This window comes from Oryza glaberrima, chromosome 12 (genome assembly GCF_000147395.1).
Source record: "Oryza glaberrima chromosome 12, OglaRS2, whole genome shotgun sequence".
In the NCBI taxonomy this organism is placed as follows: domain Eukaryota; kingdom Viridiplantae; phylum Streptophyta; class Magnoliopsida; order Poales; family Poaceae; genus Oryza; species Oryza glaberrima.
The window spans coordinates 12,524,402-12,545,431 of record NC_068337.1 but is presented as its reverse complement, the minus strand read 5'-3'; the positions used below and the strand labels follow the sequence as shown (position 1 = coordinate 12,545,431).

At 41.5% G+C, this 21,030-nt stretch overlaps 1 protein-coding gene across 3 annotated transcripts; it reads left to right on the top strand.

The window, feature by feature from the left end:
• The first annotated feature begins 7,488 nt into the window (after window positions 1–7,488).
• On the top strand, window positions 7,489–10,741 carry LOC127756803 (uncharacterized). Of its 3 annotated transcripts, none has more exons than XM_052282176.1 (7): window positions 7,489–7,635; window positions 7,769–7,833; window positions 9,323–9,379; window positions 9,643–9,690; window positions 9,800–9,856; window positions 9,999–10,066; window positions 10,314–10,741. In XM_052282176.1, exons 2-6 carry the CDS (start codon window positions 7,786–7,788, stop codon window positions 10,050–10,052), a joined length of 264 nt encoding a protein of 87 aa, XP_052138136.1. In that variant the 5' UTR covers window positions 7,489–7,635; window positions 7,769–7,785; the 3' UTR covers window positions 10,053–10,066; window positions 10,314–10,741. The 3 variants fall into 3 exon arrangements, with proteins under 3 accessions (XP_052138136.1, XP_052138137.1, XP_052138138.1); XM_052282177.1 differs by having other exon boundaries at window positions 9,999–10,069; XM_052282178.1 differs by having other exon boundaries at window positions 7,559–7,635; window positions 7,772–7,833.
• Window positions 10,742–21,030: the final 10,289 nt, after the last annotated feature.

The window sequence follows — 21,030 nt, the reverse complement described above, 5'->3', positions numbered from 1 at the left end:
TATCCCAAGTACTTTAAGCGCAACTTTTCGTTTTCTATATTTGCACAAATTTTTTGAATAAAACGAGTGATCAAACAGTATAAACAAAAACTCAAAATCCCTTATATTATGGGACGGAGAGAGTATGTAATTAATTATGCGCTAAGCCATCCTATCGTTTTTGCTTGCTGACTATCGACCCCCGATTTTGGAAATCAGAAATCTTCTTTGTTTATCGGTACTAATTCCTGGATCGGCAGTTGATATACACATACGTAGCCAAATCATAAAATATCATGAATGAATTCAGGATAAAGAGTTAAATACTTACATTTGGATCAAGCAGGCCAACAACTATCAGAGAATAACAGCGGGAGACAAAATAATATAAGGGCCCAGTTGACATGCCACGAGCAGTCGACTAGGGAACGAGACCTAGAACGAAACCACACTCCGGTCATCTTGTTAGGTATGCAAGCATACTAACAAGGGCTTCTCTTCAACACTCTACTAAAAGATATATATATAGAGAGCAACAATGAGTACAAAAGTACTTAGCAAGCCACCACACAAAATGCAATAATATAAGGGTATTACAAACAGTGGCTATGCCTAAGATCTAGCATTGACTGATCAAATTTTAATTCCATCGTTCATTAATCAGCGACGGTTCTGTCCACTATCCATTGTATTCCCAAGGATAGCTTCCTGCCACTAGCCGACGGCGGGAGCGGCGTGTGTGCAATTGGCCGACGGTGGTAGCGGAAGGTGAAGGTGGCCATCAGCACATCCTCTCTCCTCTCTACCTTCATTCCTTCACCCTCCATGGCTCGATCCAGATGGGGGTGGAAGAACAAGATGAAAGTGACAGCTGCGGAATAGCGCGAAGAGAGAGAAACGTCAAATTTGTCATTTCTCTCTCCGGACGGTGGATGCGCTAAAATTGAAGGACGCTATGGCACATGTGTTGATGCCCTTTTTCTTCCCCAACACGCTATTTTAGAGGAGTTGCTGGGTTGCTCGTAGGATAATAGACTTGACATCGTGTGAATCCAATCCAATAAATAGATAAAAGCAGTAATACTACCTAGGACCTTAAAATGGTTCTAGGGCCTTGTTTAGATAAAAAAATTTTGGCTAAAACATCACATCAAATGTTTGGACACATGCATGGGGCATTAAATGTGGGAAAAAAAATCAATTGCACAGTTTGCATGTAAATTGCGAGACTAATCTTTTGAGCCTAATTACGCCATGATTTGACAATGTGATGCTACAGTAAATATTTGCTAATGATAGATTAATTAGGCTTAATAAATTTATCTCGCAGCTTACAGGCGGAATCTGTAATTTGTTTAGTTATTAGTCTACGCTTAATACTTCAAATGTGTATCCGTATACTTCAAAAACTTTACAACTAAAAGAACTATATAACACACCACATAACTAACTAAATTTAGAGTAAAGTCCATCACCGGTCCCTAAACTTGTACCTCTGTGTCACCCCGGTCCCTAAACTCGCAAATCGACCGTTCAGGTCATCAAACTTGCTCGAATGTGTCATCCTGGTCCCTAAACTTGCATATCACTCTTTTAGGTCCTCCAACTTGTTCAGTTGTGTCACCCCGGTCCCTAAACTTGGATTTGAATATCATTTGGATCAAATACGACGGTATAAAGACTTTATATTTAAAAATAATTCATAACTTTTTCATGTGAACTCTAATGAAGATAAACTTTATGTCAAACTTGTAGCCCTCGACACGATCTACAACTTTGTAGTTGAAATTTTTTATTTCAAGTCATTTTTTGTCCCAAAATGTAATTTTAAAATTAAAATTTCAAAATCTATAAACATGCAACAATATTTTGGGACCCTAAACAGTTTTAATTCAAAAACTTTTCAGCTACAAAGTTGTAGGTCACGTCGAGGGCTACAATTTTCATATAAAGTTTGTCTTCATTAGAGTTCACATGAAAAAGTTATGAATTATCTTTTATATAAAGTTTTTAGACCGTCCTGTTTAGGGACCGGGGTGACACAACTGAACAAGTTGAAGGACCTAAACGGGTGATCTGCATGTTTAGGGACTGGGATGACACAGTCGAATAAGTTTGAGGACCTGAACGGTCGATTTGCGAGTTTAGGGACCGGGATGATACAGTGGTACAAGTTTAGGGACCGTGATGGACTTTACTTAGAACACACCTAAACTGCAACACCTGCAAGGCCAGCGAGGCAGGCGGCCGGGCAGACGGCGGACGGCCGGCGCCCGATCTCTGCGATGTGGTTTTTTCCTGATCTGTGCGATGTGTGCGGCCCATCTATGCGATGTGGATTTCTTTTTCTGATCTGTGTGATGTGTGATGTGTTGTGGAGATGATTTTGTGATTTTGTGAATGATTTGTGATGTATTTGGAGTTAGAAAATGCAGCTTGATGTATTTGGGGATTTTGTGAATGATCTGTGGTGTTCGAATGATTTGTGGATAATATGAATGATTTGTGGTGCTCGAGATCATGCAAGCAGCAAGGAAAAAAAAGAAAAAAAAGAACATTACTCCCGGTTGGTAACTCCAACCGGGACTAAAGATCCATTTTTAGTCCCGGTTATTTCAACCGTCCTGGATTCGTAGTCTCGGTTGCATAACCGGGACTATAGGGGATTGTGAACCGGGATTAAAAAGGGTTTGTCCACCAGTGTTGATTCATTGCTCACATAATGAGGACGACGGTGGCTACAATGTTGAATAGAAGGCCAACTCGGCATGCTGTGGCTAAAAGTGCTTGCTTTTACACTTGAGAGCAAGATCAACATCGGCGGTGGAACTGTCCTCACAGCACGTTGGTGGAGGCCAAGGCAAAAGCTTAGATGGCGACGCCTACGGGTGTCATTTCCTCGTTGGAGGCATCCTTTTTGTCTCCTCATCCTGTTGTGTTTGGATTTTACGGGTGTAAACCTAGCCCAACTCTTGGGCCGATGATGGCGGGTAGCTTGGTGTCGTGACCTTCCTGAAGGCATTGTCGAGCTAATCCTTAGTAGTTTCATAGTCTTGCTCTGTTTTGTTATGGATGGCCTTTGAGAAGTCGGAGCTGTTGCATCGAGGCGGTCGACGAGCTTGGCAACGATAAATCGAAGCCATGCTTGTCAGGCGGGGTTTGGCTAGTGTCCTCTTGTGAAAGTTAGAGCTGCTGTGCAAATGCAATCTTGGCAACGATGACCCAAGTTGGAACTCGCCCTTTGAGTTTTTGCTCCAGTGGGCGGTAGCATGCTTGTTGATCGGCAAGCATTTCTTGACCCTGGCGTTTCCTAGCAAAGTCGGAGTCACCTATGATGGTGTGATGACGATAATGCTATGTTCTGCCCATGTAGGGAGCCTTGCTTGATCTTCCAGCTCATTACTGTTTTGAAAGGCCAGTGTAGGCGCTGTATCCGCACATTTAATGCATTCTATGAGACAATATATTGTGCTAGAACCGGATGGGATGTATCCTAGTACTACGAATCTGGACATGCCCTCTGTCTAGATTCGTAGTGCTAGGATACATCCCATCTGATCATAGGTTGCTATATTCTGAGACGGAGTATATTTTAGGACAGAGATAATAGTTACCGTTTCTAAAATCTCTCCTTTATTCGAGCACTCCAGGATTGTATGTAACCTGTCACTTTCTGAGCTGTTTTTTTTTTTTTGGCTGAATTTCGCTGTGGCACATTACAATTTGCACAAGTGGCTGCCCGAATCAGACCAGATCAAGATTTTTTTTTTATTTTTTCAGTAAGTAACCAACAGAAGGCTAGCTGCTGCTTGTTTTATCAGCTACTAGCCGGAGTAGCTGCCATGCCATTGCTATGCCGACAAGCAATCATGCTTGTGGTGGATCAGTGTCGGAGATTACAAAAGCTTCCTTTTACATGACAAAACGAATCCGTGATGGAACGAACAAGACGCATGTTCGTGTGTGTAATAGTCTGGTTGAGGCTCCTCATGAAGGTAAAGAGACAGACCGGTCACTCTCTAACTGCGGTCTGTTTCGGATTTGCCTCTAGACCACTGGATTTTACCGACAAAAAAAATCCTAATTTTAAAATTTTGATCAGTATCCGGCCGAAAAATTCCAATATAATTGAAATTTGGAAGCTGAAATTTTGAATTTAAAGACATCGTTTCGCTAACCGATCAACGGCTTTGGAGTTCAGACAAGTGGTAGATATGCTATGGGGGTGGTGAGCCCGGCAGGGAGGGCTTGAGCTGCTACCGGTGTTGGATGGGACCTAAAATTTTCGACCATGGGTGTGTTTAGTTCACACCAAAATTAAAAGTTTGATAGAATTTGGAATGACGTGACGGAAAAGTTAGAAGTTTATGTGTGTAGGAAAGTTTGATATGATGGAAAAATAGGAAGTTTAAAGAAAAACTTTGGAACTAAACTTAACCCATATATAAAAGGTATAGAGGTTTGTCTAGTTTGTTCAGTACCGCTGCTATTATTTCTTAGGTCCGCCTTAGGTTCTGATAAGCCACAATTTATTTTTCAAACTTTAGTGACAGCTATCCTTTTTTTTTGGGTGGGGGGTTTGAGGGATCCCACTATTGGCTTTTGGACTAAGGGAGCTTTCCTTATAAGGAGTGTTTAGATGCAGGGGCGTAAAGTTTTGGCGTGTCACATCGGATATTATATAGGGTGTTACATAGGTTGTTCGGGCACTAATAAAAAAACTAAGTATATAATCCGTCAGTAAACAATAAGACAAATTTATTAAGCCTAATTAATTCGTCATTAGCAAATGTTTACTATAGCACCATATTGTCAAATCACGGAGCAATTAGGCTTAAAAGATTCGTCTCGCAAATTAGTCGCAATCCGTGTAATTAATTATTTTTTAGCCTATATTTAGTACTTTATGTAGGTGTTCAAACGTTAGATGTGACAAGGTAAAAAATTTTAGGGCCCCTTTGAATCGTAGGAATGAAAAAACGGAGGAATAGGAAAAACGTAGAATTCTGACAGAAATATAAGTGTAAAACAGAGGATTGCAAAACACAGGAAAAACACATGAATGATCGTTTGATTGGACCACAGGCTCAAATGAGATAGATAGACTTAGAGGATTTTTTTTCCAAGAGGTTGGAGCTCTTGCTAAGTTTCCTCCAAAATCTATATGCTATAAGCCATTCCATAGGAATTTTGTAGGATTTGAAAAACTTCAATCCTTTGAATCAAAGGGATACATAGGAAAATTTCCTATAAGATTTCAATCATATAAAATTCCTTCATAATTCCTTTGATTCAAAGGGGCCCTTAAGGTGGGATCTAAACAGGGCCTAATTTTCTATAATACATAGAGCTGGAGCTTTGTCTAGTTTATTCAAACTTTCTAGATATAGCTAGGATTTACACTTTCGTTTTTCAACCAAATTTTTTAATTTCGGTTGTCACCGAATTTTCAGGATTTTCTGAACTGTGTCAACATTATTTGAAAATTATTTAACAAATTTTGAATGAATTTGTATACATTTTAACCAATTTCAAATAAACTTTAAAATACCCGAGAATATCGGGTGAGATATGGGCTTGGCAGTGGAGGGGGTGAAATTACCGAAATTCCGAAAATCTCGTAACGAAATGCAGTCCCACGATCCACATTCCACACACCAGTTACCGCTGATTTTTGGAATCGCTGAAAAAGTAGTACCCCATCGTTTTTATATGCGTTGCATTCGTTTAGTACTCTACTTGCTTGTTATCCGATCCAACCAGCAGCTCTGGGAGTAGTACGATGTACGTGCCCTTGCCTTTGCTTCCACGGTCAGCTGGTTGCTTGGCGTCTGCAACAAACTGAATTTATCCTCCTCTCTCTATCATCTGTCCATTGCTGTCTATCCAACCTCAGCCAAACAGAAAGACTTCATGCAGAGAAAGTTTTTGTTGTTCTAGAAATGCTACCTGCATATACATTTGGCATCCTCACATTTCATCTTTACCCTTTCCGATCCAAAAAAGAAAAAAAAAAGAGATCATCTTTAGCCCATTTGGTGCTAGCCTTAAGAGTTCAGGCTTGAGAAGTTCAGAATTGAGTTCTCAGCAAGTGAATGCATGGTACCGAAGTGACATGCATTTTCTTCAGCTTTGACCACACTTCACGCATTGCAGGTAGATCACACCAGATTACCCCCTTTTACTTTATTTCTTGGCCACATTACAGCAGGAATGAATTTGCAGCAGGAACAGTGTGAGTCAGCACAGCAAATGCTCACCACAACTTCAGATCATCCGAATGTCTGAAAACCCCAAGTTTCCAGCAGCAGCACTTGGTCCAGATGCCATGCAAAAACAAGCAATTCCCAACCAACCATGCAAAGCTAGAGACATAAAAGAGGCATGGAAAGGGCCATGGGGATAGGGGTGATAGGTGGAAAAAGATTATTCCATCCGTCTTTCGCGGGATATCTGGGTATATTACTTCTATTATCTTAAAAAAATATGAACGCTCCGTCACATGCTAGCCTGCTAGGGGGCAGATATGGAAGAACAACATATGAGAACAGCAGCCATGGAAAAAAAAAAGAAGGTCCCACGTCAGCCTGTCAGGAGGAGAATTTGTTGGGAAGGCATGGATCGGAGCAAGACACCTGATCCAAGGCAGGAATACCTGCAGGGACGGAAAAAAAAATGCCAACTATGCACAGAGGATGTTCACTGGAAATTTGGTGCTTAAAATTTCAAAAAGGAATTGCAAAAAAAATGTTTGGGGAATTTGAAATTTGCATTGATTTACACTAATAAGTCTTAAAGTATGTCATGCTTTAACAGTATATTGTGATGGGTAAATCTGAGCTACCAGCTGAATCAAATCTACCGATGGATGTACAGTTTCTTGTCATGATATAATTGCTCGATTTGCATGATAAGACTGTCACGTGCTTCTCGCCCAAGAACTGGAAACAATAAAATATAGATACATCACACATGTGTGCAAGACATTATCTAAAAAAACTTCCGTGTGCAACAAAGGCGGCCCTTTTTATTTTGTGGTTGGAGAAAAGAGCAAAGAAATAGTCTAGCTATCTTGTTAACTCATCCTCCAACAACCAATTAATCGATTCTGACGAGCGACGACAAAAATTCGTCAACAGAGACCATAATACAAAACACAGTTACAAAAGCAACTGCCTAACAGTAAAAATAAATAAGAAATAAGAAGCAAACATCAAATTCCACTGATATTCACTCTCTTTACACGCAGCCGACACAATTACTCAAAAAATATGATGAACCAAACATGATTAGTAAAAATAAAGCAAAACAAATCAAATTCCACTGACCCACTCTCTTTACACGCAGCCGACACAATTACTCAAAAAACATGATGAACCAAACATGATCAGTAGTACTAGCAAATTAACCCATAGTGTGTACACGTGCATACACGGGTGTACAAATCCAGTGTGTAAACCGGGTGCATCGAATGAATTCGGACCCATCTCCACCTTTCTTGCCTTTCTTCCCCGCAACCACAAGATTCCTAGCTCAGCAATGCTCCTCCCCTCTATATATATGTGCGTGTTTCTGCACTCCTCTCTTCACAATTCAGAGCTGTATATCTTGTCTCGTGTCTCTTGTCCAGTTGTATCTCTCGCATACAGCGCCAAGGTTCTCCCTCACCTACCTACCCAGATCGAATCTTTGGGCACAATTCGCATGAATTCGCACATGTTTTTGTGGTGCTCATCTTGTTCTTGAGTTCTTGCCAAGTTAGTTACAGAATTCGTTGTTTGTTGTGTAGCAGGCAGAGGAGGAGAGATGGCAGACTGCAACGACAAGTCATCAGCCTCTTCCATGGAAAAACAGGTACTTTTGCAGCTTTCTTATTGTTTCTCTGAATTGTTCTAGTCGCGATTAAGAATGCTCCTAATTAAGTTGTAATCTCTTGTTTGTGGCTGCCCAATTTCGGCGATTCAGAGTTCGATTAACTATGGATTCAGCACTTTTTTCCTGCTTAGGTTTTGATGTTATCCTGCCTGAGCCTTCTGAATTGCAATTCTTTTGATTTTTTTTAACGATGTTTGTCCTGGATCAATTTATATTTCAAATTTGAATTCCAATATAAGAAGGGCATTTTTTTTGGTAACTGTTCATACTAGGAGCTCCAGTTCATTTCTCTCCCCTATATTGATGCTCCAGTGATTTAGCAGAAATGGAGTTCTTTGTTTTAGGCAAATGGGGTTTATCGGTTATGGCAATTTTCAATATATATTATATTTTTGATGTTGCTCTGCCCCTGCTCTGTTTGATAGAAGATAATGCAATGCAGATCTTTACAAACTGAATGTCTGAATATCTCAGGCACCATAATGTTCCTCAGATCCATGCTTGATTAATTGGGACATATGATTTTTTTTTTTGCTGCGAAATTGGGACATCCGATTATTCCTGCCACCAAAAATTTTAGCTTTTAACGATTTAATGTGAGAAAATAGAGTCAACTTGCCATCTTGATGCCTGGTTAATCGCAATGGAATTTCCGATTTGATGCTCCATGTTTTTCAAAACTGCATAAAAGTACCTCGCCTAATGCGGTTCTTCCACTTGTCCCTAACAACTACTACAAACTGTCAGTCCATGTGACAGTAGGAGAGTGCCTTTGTTGACTGTACACACCAACCACAAGAACAATACAACCGTTGAACTTTCCACGGTCTCTAAAGAATGTAACAACCAAAATTCTTCTGGGGCCTGAAGAAAAAATGGCCAAGATTACCCGCATATATATGCACCATGTTCATGATAGAATATAATATATATAACGCACAATCCTTTTTAACTCATCCCTTTTCATTACTGAGAAATAGAATTTTGGAATCTTTCACCATCTTGCTTTGCATGGATTATGTTGACCCCTCAATCATTTGAGTGGATTTTTGGCTGAAAACAGGTTCTGGAACCCTGTCCTTGTCAAGGATAGGCTTTGTTAAGGGATCAACATCAGTGTTGCATGGTTCACATGCTTGTAGTGCTCTCCCAAAAAGCACAGTGTTTTTGCATCATGCAATTATGAATGATGTATGGTTGCATGGACTTTTAGGGAAAAAAGGTTTAGGTTTTTAGGAGTAGATTTCATGAGTGTGCTTGTGTTAGTTACATTACTTTTGATGCATTATCTTCTTCTGATGATTAATTGGCTTTGCACAAAGTTAGAGGATATATGCCCATATTTGGTCATAGTCTGATGTTTGTACCTAACATATATCATATATGTAATAATAATATTAGAAACTCTCTTTTAGACGAAAACTAGCAACTCTAAATTCAATAAGACTTATAGCTCTTTGGGTTGCAGACCTATGCTCAAAACAAGTATGGAGGAATTACACCCAAGAAGCCTCTGATTTCAAAGGTATTGGTCCATTATCTTGACTTCCAGTTCGGTAGAAAAGCAAAATCTTGACTTCTATTTACTACCATGGTTCACTCTCACAATAATCAATTCACCACAACCATGTTTACTGGCATGTGTTGAATGTCACATTAGTACCATTTTGTGAGACAATGGTTGGAACTTTGGCAATAATCACTCAAAGACTCATGGAATTCCTTTTGAAGAGCACTTTGTTAATAATTTCTCTGTTCCTCAATTGGATTATTTGATTTTGGCTGCAGGACCCTGAGCGCGCCTACTTCGATTCCGCAGACTGGGTCCTAGGCAAGGTACACAAATCCTTGCAATCCAGAGACAAATAAACATACCATGTACAACAAAAAGCTGTTCTTTTTTACTGAAGCTTTTGCTTTCTTTTCTGATGATGCTTTGCTTCAGCAAGCTGCAAACGGCAGCGCAAGGGCAGCAATTGAGTCCTTGAAGCCAAAGCTAAAGGTGAGTAGTACACAAGAGGCCAACTAGTGATTCTGATCCAATTGAATTGACTGCCCTGCACTTCAAGTATTTGTGTCAATTATTCCTAGTGTTTGCATTGTTGTGTAAGCAAAATTTTATATGCTCTTGTCTGTGCTTGCAGAGAACGCCCCATCACCAGCTCCCCCCTCGCAACCCGACCTGTGCATCCAGCTGATCAGTGCAGCAAAGGTAGTAGTAAATTAGGGTTTAATATATTGGTTAGGATATTTCTATCTGGGTACCAATAGTTCCGAAATAATTTGTAATTTAAACAAAAAATGGTCAAATTTGAACAAAGTTTTGCTAAATTCACGAAAATCTGAAAAAAAAATTGAACCCTGGTAGTAATCACAGATCTGAAACTGCAGCTTCTGAGTTCTGAACTCTCTGCTATTGCCTGATTGTCTGAACAGCCATTGTCATCTGGATCATGCAGGTGAAGCTGGAGTGCTCCCTGGCTAGCAAGTCACAGGGGATCGAAGATGGGAATAGCAATTTAAAATTAGCTGGTTAATTAATTACATACGTTAGGAAAGAAAAGCCAGGATTGAACTCTGCAAATTGGATTCTTGATTCTTGGAGGAGCCTAAGCTAATTGCTTGCTATGATCAAGTTAGATGTTGTTTGGTTGCAAGTATTTTCTTGCAGAAACCCTCCGTGTATTCTCCAATCCATATTTGAATGTCTTATACATACTTTCGCAAGAAATTGGACAAAAACGCCCACAATTTGGGGAAGGGAAGTATGGATTCTTTTGGACATTTGGATGTGTGTACCTCTATCAAAATCGAAGCCATATTGTAAACAAAAAAGCAAAAAAAAGAAAAAAATCCAAGCAAATCGAGCCCAGAAATTTATGATCCACATTGGTCTGTGTAGTATTTACTCCCTCCGTCCCCAAAAAAGACAAACCCTGGTTTCCGTGTTCAACGTTTGACCGTCCGTCTTATTTGAAAGAATTATGAAAAAAATTAAAAAGATAAGTCACGCATAAAATATTAATCATGTTTTATCATCTAACAACAATGAAAATACTAACTATAAAAAAATTTCATATAAGACGGACAGTCAAACGTTGGCACGAGAATCCATGGTTTGCCTTTTTTTTGGGACAATGGGTCCCTCAACTATCAAAATTAGATACAATGGGTCCCTCAACTATCAAAATCGGTGCAGATTAGATCCCTCGGCGGTTTTAGCTGACGGTCTACATGGCTGATTTGACTTGGTCTTCATCTGACGTGGCGCTTACGTAGCAATTCAATTCGGAAAAATAATAAAACCCGTGAGACCCACATGTCAGTATCACACAAAAAATAATAAAAAATGATGAAACCCACTTGAGCCCACATGTCAGTCCAACTCATCCCTCCTCTTCTTCCTCCTCTCTCCGACTCTCCCCATCTCCCCTTTCTTCATCTCTCTCTCCAGGTGATGGAGAGAGCGGCACGTGGCGGCCAAGAAAGACAAGGAGGCGGTCACCCCGGTGTCGACCTAGCTCAGACACGGCCACTCCGGCGTCGACCTCGGCCGTAGGCAAGAAGGCGGCCACACCGGCGACCTCCGCCGTGGCCGGCAAGGAAACGACCACACTGGTGACCTCCGTGGCCAGCAAGGCAGTGGCCAGTGCGTCGGCTGGGCACGCGAGAGCCCAACCCACGGAGGAGCATCACCAGCAATCCTGCTAGCTCTTGCCTGTTCATGTTGCCTCTGGCCACGGTGCTAGACGGTTGCATCGCCGCTGCCAAGGCGAACGTTGCAGTGGTGTTTTCGTGTGCTGTCGTTAAACTTTCAGAACCGTTATATATGAAACTGATTGATGACCATCTGCACGGGGGGACCAGTTCTATCTGGTTTTACGATTAAAGGAAAAATTGGATTCGTTGACAAGTTAAGAGACCTCGTATGAACTTATTCCATTTATTTATTACTGGGCCTTGGAGACAGAAGATACATGTAGTTTGATCAGGTTGGGCCATGGCCAGCAGACCTCAAAGCTGGGCCTGGACTGTTCTACTTGTAGCACGTTGTAAGGCTGTGTTCTTTTGGAGGGAACCCCTCCCCTCCACACGCAAAATGAAGCAACGAATTAACATATGATTAATTAAATATTAGCTTAAGAAACTTAAAAAAAATAGATTAATATTATTTTTACCACATTTTTTCTATGAAATGTTTTTTTGGAAAAATTACACCTTTATCAGTTTGGGAAGCATGCGCGTGGAAAACGAAGAGGTGAAGTTAGGAACCATGACTAAGTTCTCTCGGATTATACTGCTGTGTTCGTTAGATGATGTTTGAAGCTAATCTTTCACGCACACAAATACTTACTAGTGCAATTAATTAAGTATTAGCTTTTTTAAAAAATAGATTAATATGATATTTTAAAATATTTTTTTATAGAAAACTTTTTAAAACACACAGTTTAATAGTTTGAAAAATATAAGCGCAAAAAAGAGAGAGACGAGGTGGAAAAAGGAGGGGAAAGAACACAGCCTATATAATCCACAAAGCCTAAACTCTGTTATTTCTATTGGAGGCTAGAAGCCTAGAACATGAGCAGTGTACGCGTGATATATACTGCTAGATGACATAGGCGTGAGAGGTGTCGGGAATTCAATCATCCTTCTCATTTGTTAAAAGAATTTCAGAGACATAAAGTAGAACCCTGGAGGTAACTTTCCATGAGTAAAGAATCACATCCATTGGAGTAAAGAGAACCATAGTAGTGATGTGAAGAAGAACAACAGTACAGTTGTATCAGTCCATATTTTGCACCGTGCAAATAGAGATAGTACCAAAGGCTAGTGCTGGAGCCGTAGCAGTGTGCTACTGTGCTGTATCTCTCCGTAATATTGATTGGCTTGCTCAGTCCTAGGCCCCTTTTTTAACAGAAGAGCAACAGCTCCTCTCCTTTCCATTAAGGAAAAGCATCAGTTCAGCTACATGAAACTGGAAGAACGGGAAAAAAAAACCACTGGCCAATTGCACAACAAAACAGTGCCATCCCACCGCTCTGTGCAACCCCCAACCACTAGCTGAAACAAGCTAAGGCTATGTTCCTTAAACTCTAAATTTTTATTTTCTTATTTTCTGTTAACATGTTTTTCAAATTTTAAATGATGCGTGTTTTTCTTTAAAATATATATAAATAAGTTGTTTTAAAAAAATCAAATAAATATATATTTTAAATTTACGGTAATCAATAGTACTTAATTAACCACGTGCTAATAAGCTTTCTTGTTTCGCGTGTGCTGAAAATCTTTCTCCAATGACGTATGCTCAATTCTGGGCTTAGTACACCACGACCAGGAACAGCTAGTGAAGTGGCTAATTGGTTCTATTACTGGAAATACCAATTTGTGTATGTGAAAAACGCTATGAACAAGCTGTTCTTTAGTGTTGCTGTTACGGTTCAGCTGGGAGAGGCACACATATTCTTTTTTAATGGATTTTCATTAATCCGGTCTTTCTATTCATAAAGGATATACACAGCTAAAATGATAAAAAAACATTTGGACTCACACCTTAACAAGAAGAGGAGAGCACACAACCATTCTCAGGCGGATAAAATAAAAAACGCTAGTGAAAACGTAACCGGAGGTCCCTGTTTAATAATTGTTTGCGGAAATCAATTTTTACAAGTGGTTGCCTTAACATAATTGCTTGTAAAAATACCCCTATTTTCACAAGAAGTCGTTTAAGAGGGTCGCTTGTGAAAATAGATACGCACAAACAGTCCTCTTAAATACCCGCCATGAAAAATACCCCTTTGGAGATATGAGAAAAAAAATCCTCTAAAGATTACCTTATCCCCTCCCACCAACCACCATACCCTTCTCTCTTCCTTACCTCACGTCTCCCACTTACTCTCTCCTAGATCCGACGACGGAACGGCAATGGGCGGCAGATTCAGTGGTCACGTAGGCACCGGCAGGGTTGGGCACAAGCGAGTTTCGGTGGGAAAGCTGTGGTGCTCGGCGGTGTCAATGGCAAGTGGACGCAGCGGTGCTTGCGCGGCGGGTCGATGGCAAGGGAAGGCAGTGGGGCTCGCGTGGCGTCGGTGATGGCAAGGGGAGGCAACGATGCTCGGCGGCGGCGACAGCAAGGGGAAGCAGTGGTGCTCGGTGACAGCAAGGGAAGGCGGGGGTGGGGGTGGGGAGGGTGTGGCTGATCGGGTACGCGCGGGGCTGCACCCGCACGGTCAGTCCGTCCCATCTAGTCCCATCAATACTATACACATTTGTATATAAAGTGTAAGTGTGTATATATATACACACACATGTACAAACTTTGTATTCGAGCATATAGAAACTTTGTACACGTATATATTAAAAAACCCAAAAATTCCAGGTATACAAAATTGTACAGGTATATTAGAAAAACGTAAAAAAATGAAACAAAAACAAAAAAACCCCAAAAAAAACAAAAAAACCCCTAAAAAAACCCCAAAAAAGAGAGAAAACCGCGTCATGTGCTCCATCTAAATGCACTGTTCCACCGTCCCCTCTCCGCACACGCTACGTGGCTGTGCCGCACGGTCGGGGGCGCGCGCGACCATCCGTGAAGTAGCGTTTACGGAGGTAACGGTGCTCGGCGATGGCGGCACAGGGGAGGGTGTCGCTTGGCGATAGCAGCCTTGGTGACCACATCGACGATTGGCATAGGGGAGCAGCGGGAGCGCAGATCTGGCGCCGGCGAGCCTCCGTAGAGCGGATCCACCGCCGGCCGGCGACGCCCTTCCTCGTCAAGTCCATGCTCCCTCGCTCGCCAACCTCCGAGCGCCCTCCCGCCGGCAGGTCCCTCCGAACGACGACAGAGGCAAGGTCGATCTTCGATGTCTGGCAGTTGAGATGCGAGGGAAAACCATTTTTTGTGGATTTTGTGCTCATTGAGCTGTGGTTTTGTATTGTGACATGTTCTTGTTATTGATTTTGCTTTATAATGTAGATAGGGAATGCAGGGTTGCTGCATCTGGGCATTTTCAATATTCCTTTGAACTTCTTTGCTAGCGGTCAGAGAGCAGATGCATGTATGTATTTTCAATTTTTTTTGACCCAAAAATGAGCTTCGCAGGCGGCTGTCTTAACACATACGCTAGAGAAAACGGATTATCACGGGTGGCCCATATAACCATATAACACAGCAGCCAACAAAAACCGATTGTCGCTGACGATTCAAGTCCCGCCTGTGAAGAATTTTCATTTTCATTGGCCTTTGGTCAAAAGCTGCTACCCTAACCGCTAGCAAAGACTCATTTTAGCCTCTAGGAAAAACCATTTTCATAGCATTGATTGTAAATATTTTTTGAACACATAGCAATGCTCATGCTATAATACTATTTATCTAACTCAAAATTGCTGCATCAAGCAATGAAGCTAAAATATCCAGTGCATGTGTGCCTATGCTATCCTGCTGGGAGGCCAATCCCAAAGCCTCCCAAGCTTACTACTCTACAAAATAGGATCGTGACACCGAATTTTGCTGCCCATTTGCAAGAGATCGATCTGCCATTGTTAAGTGTACAAAAACAGGTTTGTGACACAGGATGTCTTGTGTTTGCAGCCTGGTGTGCTGACACTATGTCTGCAGCATGTGCATGCCAGCGGCCACACTAGCTGTGCTAAAAATTACTCCTCATCAGTCTCAAAATATAAGAGATTTTATACAGATGGAACACTTCGTAGTACTTCCTACATCCAAAAATCTAAAATCTATTTCTTTTGGCACCAAGACCAATGAATAATTATTCATTCACAACCAAGACCAATGAATAATTATTCATTCACAGTATGACAAAAACCAATGAACACGCAACCAATAAGTAATCAAATAGCTTCTTGAGTTCCGATCAACAATTGAATTTAGCACATAGTAACTATAAATAGGATTTAGACTTTGGAAAAAAAAAATCAAAGAATGGAATAAGTCTTAGACTTTTAAAAGGAGGGAGTACTGTAAATCTGAACATACTTCATATCCATATTCTTAGTAATAAGAAGTGTCCCATCTGTCTAAAATCCCTTATATTTTGTGGCGGAGGGAGTAAAACTTACTCCCTCCGTCCCATAATATAAGGGATTTTGAGTTTTTGCTTACACTATTTGACCATTCGTCTTATTAAAAAAAATTAGAATTATTATTTATTTTATTTGTGACTTACTTTATTATCTAATTTATTATCTAAAGTACTTTAAGCACAAGTTTTTGTTTTTTATATTTGCACAAATTTTTTAAATAAGACAAGTGGTCAAACATTGCAAGCAAAAACTCAAAATCTCTTATATTATGGGATGGAGGGAGTAGTTTCTAGTTGATTATTTTTTTTAATAATAGATTAAAACTCGGCCTCTACACCAACAAAGGTGTATATAGCTAATTCTATTTGGTCTTTTAGTTTCTCTGCATTGGCCGATAAATTAACCGACATACCAATTAATTCCTATCTAAATTAAATCTTACATGTTAATAAGTCAATTTCTGCAAAATCCAATCATTAGATGGTCCAAGATGCAATGATTAATAAGATCACCACGGTATTGAAAGTTCAGGGTGAACAATGTCTGGTTTTTGAGTTTAGGGGGGTAATTTGGTCGACTGTGATAGTTCGGCGGGGTGGGCGGTGGGGGGGGGGGGTAATTCGTACTTTTTCCCATCCAAAATGCTCTAGAGAAAGCGCTTCCCAATGGTAAACTCTAGGGAACCCGCTCTAGCGATCATTTCTAAGGGAAAGCCTAGGTACCCTAGAGTTTTTATGTAAAAACTTAGGAAAAATTTTGTTGCCTAGAGTTTCAAACCACAGTAACAACAATACACGTGGCAACTCATATGGTTGTTGGGTATGCGGTTGTTGGGTACGCATATAGTAAGATGCCCATGAGTTGCGCAGATTTCTATATATACTCTTTTAAAATGGGGTAGTACTGATGGTGAGGGGTGAATTTATCACCACCCCCACCACCAACTCTAATTTTTGAAAGGAAAAAGGACGGTGTAGGCTAGAGGGCTCACATGTCAGTAATAAATTTATATAGATATTTGAAGAAGATGTGTACAGAAAATGATGGTACTAATGGGTTAATTTCATTAATTAAAGTCCACCGCAACATAGGAGCAATATGCTAGTTTTGTATAAAACAAAAAAATTAGTGTTTAGTGTCCGTAGTAAGTCGATTAGGCACCTAATGAACAAATATCAGGTTTATGATTTTTGAAACGTAATGAACAAATAGCTGGTTTATGATTTTTCAGTTCCATATACATCAATTGGTCACATTAAAAAAGCAGTGTTCATGATTGGGCCAAGGGTATATACAGTATTTGGATTTATTATGGCATTCGCAGGTTAATTAGCCCAAAGCTTAATGGCCCTATACGGTTCCAACTTCCAAGGAACCTAATCAATCATATAATTTTTTAGAAAATGGATAAAATCCGGCCTCTACATTCACAATGGATATGATGTACACAGCCCAAATCAATCATATCTTGGCCCGAAAAGATTAATTAATTTAAGACACCCTCGGTTCTGCAAAATTCCCATTACAAAACAAGCCAATCCAGCACGTATGTCCTTCGAAAATTTGTATTAGCCCATTACAATTGTATGAGGAAGGAGAAACAACCCAATTCGTGGATGCTGATCTTGATTCATACACCCTTTTCTCTTGCAAATAGATACAAACATAAACGATCAAACGGACAACAGATGCAGGACTTTTGGCGCGAGTTGGCGAGGGAACCGTGCGACCGGTCCAGACTACGCGACGATGGATGAAAATATTTTCCAAAAGACTTAACGTATTTTTGAAATATAGGTATATAAAATTGTGGAAACTAAAGAGTACACAACACGACAGCACTCTCAGAGTCACGGCTAACGTCGTAGGGAGACAGAGAAACGCAGCACGTACACTATCGTTCCATCCAACTTGGTTAACGGTGAAAATCTTGTAGTTTGTCACAAAAATCAGCCAGAATGGGGAAAAGACGCATAACAACAAAGTACTCCATGATTTTGTAGTGCCACTGGTCGTGAGAATCATCCGTTCCAAAGAGTCCCCAATGTCTCCCATTACCACATTCCGAAGAGAAGCCTGTTTAGATTCATAAGGGAGTATGGAACTATGGACTAACTAGCGCTACCAACTGATGGAGCATGGGAGACATCTAACTCAAATCTTATAATGTCTCCACATAGAGTTTCAGTTGCCCTCTTGCGTGTCATGGTACTTTTATTTACTGCGGATCTTAATTATGACCTCTGTCCTAACATGTAGCTGGCAGGTGTAGAATCGAACAACAAGAACAAAACCAACGGAAGGGGGTGAATGGTTGTAGTACCCAAAAACCAAAACTTTTAGCGGAATTAAAAGTTACCCTCAATTCGATGATCTGTGGTCTAACCGGAGTTGATCTACCGGTCTGACCGAGCCGATGTCGTCAGTCTGACCGGAGTAGATCGCCCGATCTAACCGCCCTGTCGAAGCTACAATCGTATGATCTGTCGCCGGTCTGACCGCCGTTGTCCCACCGGTCTGACTGCCACGATGCCGCCGGTCTGACCGCCGGTTGGACCGCGGAACCCGACCAAACACAAATCGAAGAACTCTCAAAGTAGATGACAATTTTATTACTTCTCTCCGTGCTTACAAAGTGCAACAGCAACACTCTTCACGAAAATCTCGAGTAAACTCGAAACCCTAACTATTCTCTCAACTCAATGCGCTCTAAAGTGGTACCGAGAGGCCACACCCTCCCTCTCTATTTATACATGAGGTAGGCATCATAAAGCTACGAACCAAACTTGTACAAGAAGGCCTAATCCCTCTAGGAAACCTTCCCGTACAATAAACCAACTTTACAAACTCCAATTGTACTAAATTTGGACTCCTTCCGAATTCGACTCCGCATCCCATACGTACACAATATCTCCATCGTATGACATTTAAAATCTTCACCAACCATATGCATTCATCTTTAGCCTAAGTGCCCCGCATGATATCGGACCGTCTGGACGTCATCTTATCTCTAAGTTGACTCCCAATCCACCACCATCAACACTATCCCGAGACGTCAAGATTACCTACACATGAATCAACCAAGAAACCATATTCTGAGACCAAACTATCTCCAACTTGACTCATTATTAGCAAAGAACAGTATTACATATGCATAGTATCCAACTAGAAGTCATAAACACAAATTATCCATGGATATCCAACGAAACAACCTGAAACTGAAACCGACACAGAGTCGGCTGGTCAGACCGCGAGCTAGCCGGTCTGACCGCACGAATACCTCCGGTTAGACCGGCAACCCTTGCCCAGTCTGACCGGACCAACTATCCAGCAGTCCCTGTCTATCACGTGCAAATCCAATCATCTCCAAAACCACTTCGCCAATAATTTGTAAATATCAAAACCAATAATCTCATATGCCAATTTTGGCAAATTTTACTATATAGGACTTCGCGACTTCGTGGTTTTAGCTGTAGGACACCGCACGAAATCACTTTTGGGGAAACACACTCTATAGATGTGGTTATTTGCCATGGGACACTCCATCCATTAAATGAATGTTGTCGTGCTAACTAGACGAGAAGAGGCCCACTTTTTTACGCTGCTTGACCAAATTACCCCTCCTTTCTCCTTCTCTTCCTCTCTTCCCTATCTCTTCCCCTCTCTCTCCTTCCTTATCTCTTCTCCCTGTGGGCAGCATGGTGGGCGGCGTCGACCAACGCCTGTGCCCGGAGCGTGTGCGGCTTGGCGGCAGTGGCGACGGCGCCCGTAGCGTGTGCGGCTTGCTCGGCGATGGCGGCGCCGCCTAGATGCGCACGGCCTGCTTGGCGGCGGCGGTGGCGAAGCTCCTGTAGGGCCGGCGGTGGAGGCGTGGCTCTCCTCCATGCCGCTGGGCAGGGCTGAGCTGGTCGCGTGCAGCCTGCCAGCAGCTTGCTGTAGTGGACGCCAGTTACAAATTGGCTCCAAATCTAAAAGGCTCAGGGCGTCCCATTCCGAGCACGCGGAGAACGGCTTGCAACGGATAATCAATCCTAAATTTCTAATCCCAAGTTGATCTGTTCTTTTTACTATTTAGATGCATGTTTGAATATCAAAGACGCTTGTCTAGCTTGCATGTACAAAGTCCTAACCATGCCGCCGAGTAAGCCGCACGTGCTCCGGGCGTCGCCACCGCCGCCGAGCTTGTCTTCTGCCATGACCACTTGTCCGCAGAGGCCATGCGCCTGCAAAAGATTCGACACCATTGCCAGCCACGCCGCGATGCCTCAGCAGCCAACCCCGCCGCGTTCTTGCCGCAAAGTGCCGCAAAGCGCGCTTTTGGGAGCATCTCGACAACCACAGCACTCACCGGTCAGCCAACATGCCGGCAACCTCACCGGAGAAGAGAGAAAGGAGGGAGAGAGAGGAAGAGAAAGAGAAAAGAGGGGCAATTTGGTCAAATCATGTAAAAAAGTGGATCCCCTCTCATCCGGTCAGCATAAAATTATTAATTTAATGGATGGAGTGTTCCCTAGCAAATAACCACATTTACATAGTGTGTTTCCCCAAAAGTCACTTCGTGCAGTGTCTTACAGCTAAAATCACGAAGTTGTGATGTCTTGTAGCAAAATTTGCTGCCAATTATTGATCACAGAATAAGAATGAAACACACTTTGATTTTACAGCACGTCCTTCATATGCACTCCTTAATTTATTTTGCGATTACACGGAATATATGTACACACCCTATTACCTTCATCACAGTTTCTACCTATAGGAAGTCAACCATAACGGGCGAAGAGACCCCTAACGGCTAGCTCCACGACAACTGTGCACTAGTGTGACCATGTATCAGATTCTTGCTTTCCAAAGAGTCCCCAATGTCTCCCATGACCACATTCATAAAGGGATGCTCGATCAGTATGAACATGTGATCTGTTAGTTTGCAGAGTGCACTGTGCAGTACTGTAATATAGTTCGAACACAACAGGCAACATGTGTTCCAAGCAGATCATGAAAGAAGAGTAACAAGTGTAGTTGTCGCAGTCTCAAAGTAATTACCATTTTGTTGTCTTTTTGCTTCACTTTTTAAACGCTTTAGTGCTGGTCCATTAATCGGCATTTCAGTGATTTTTTTTTCTAAAAAAGAAATGG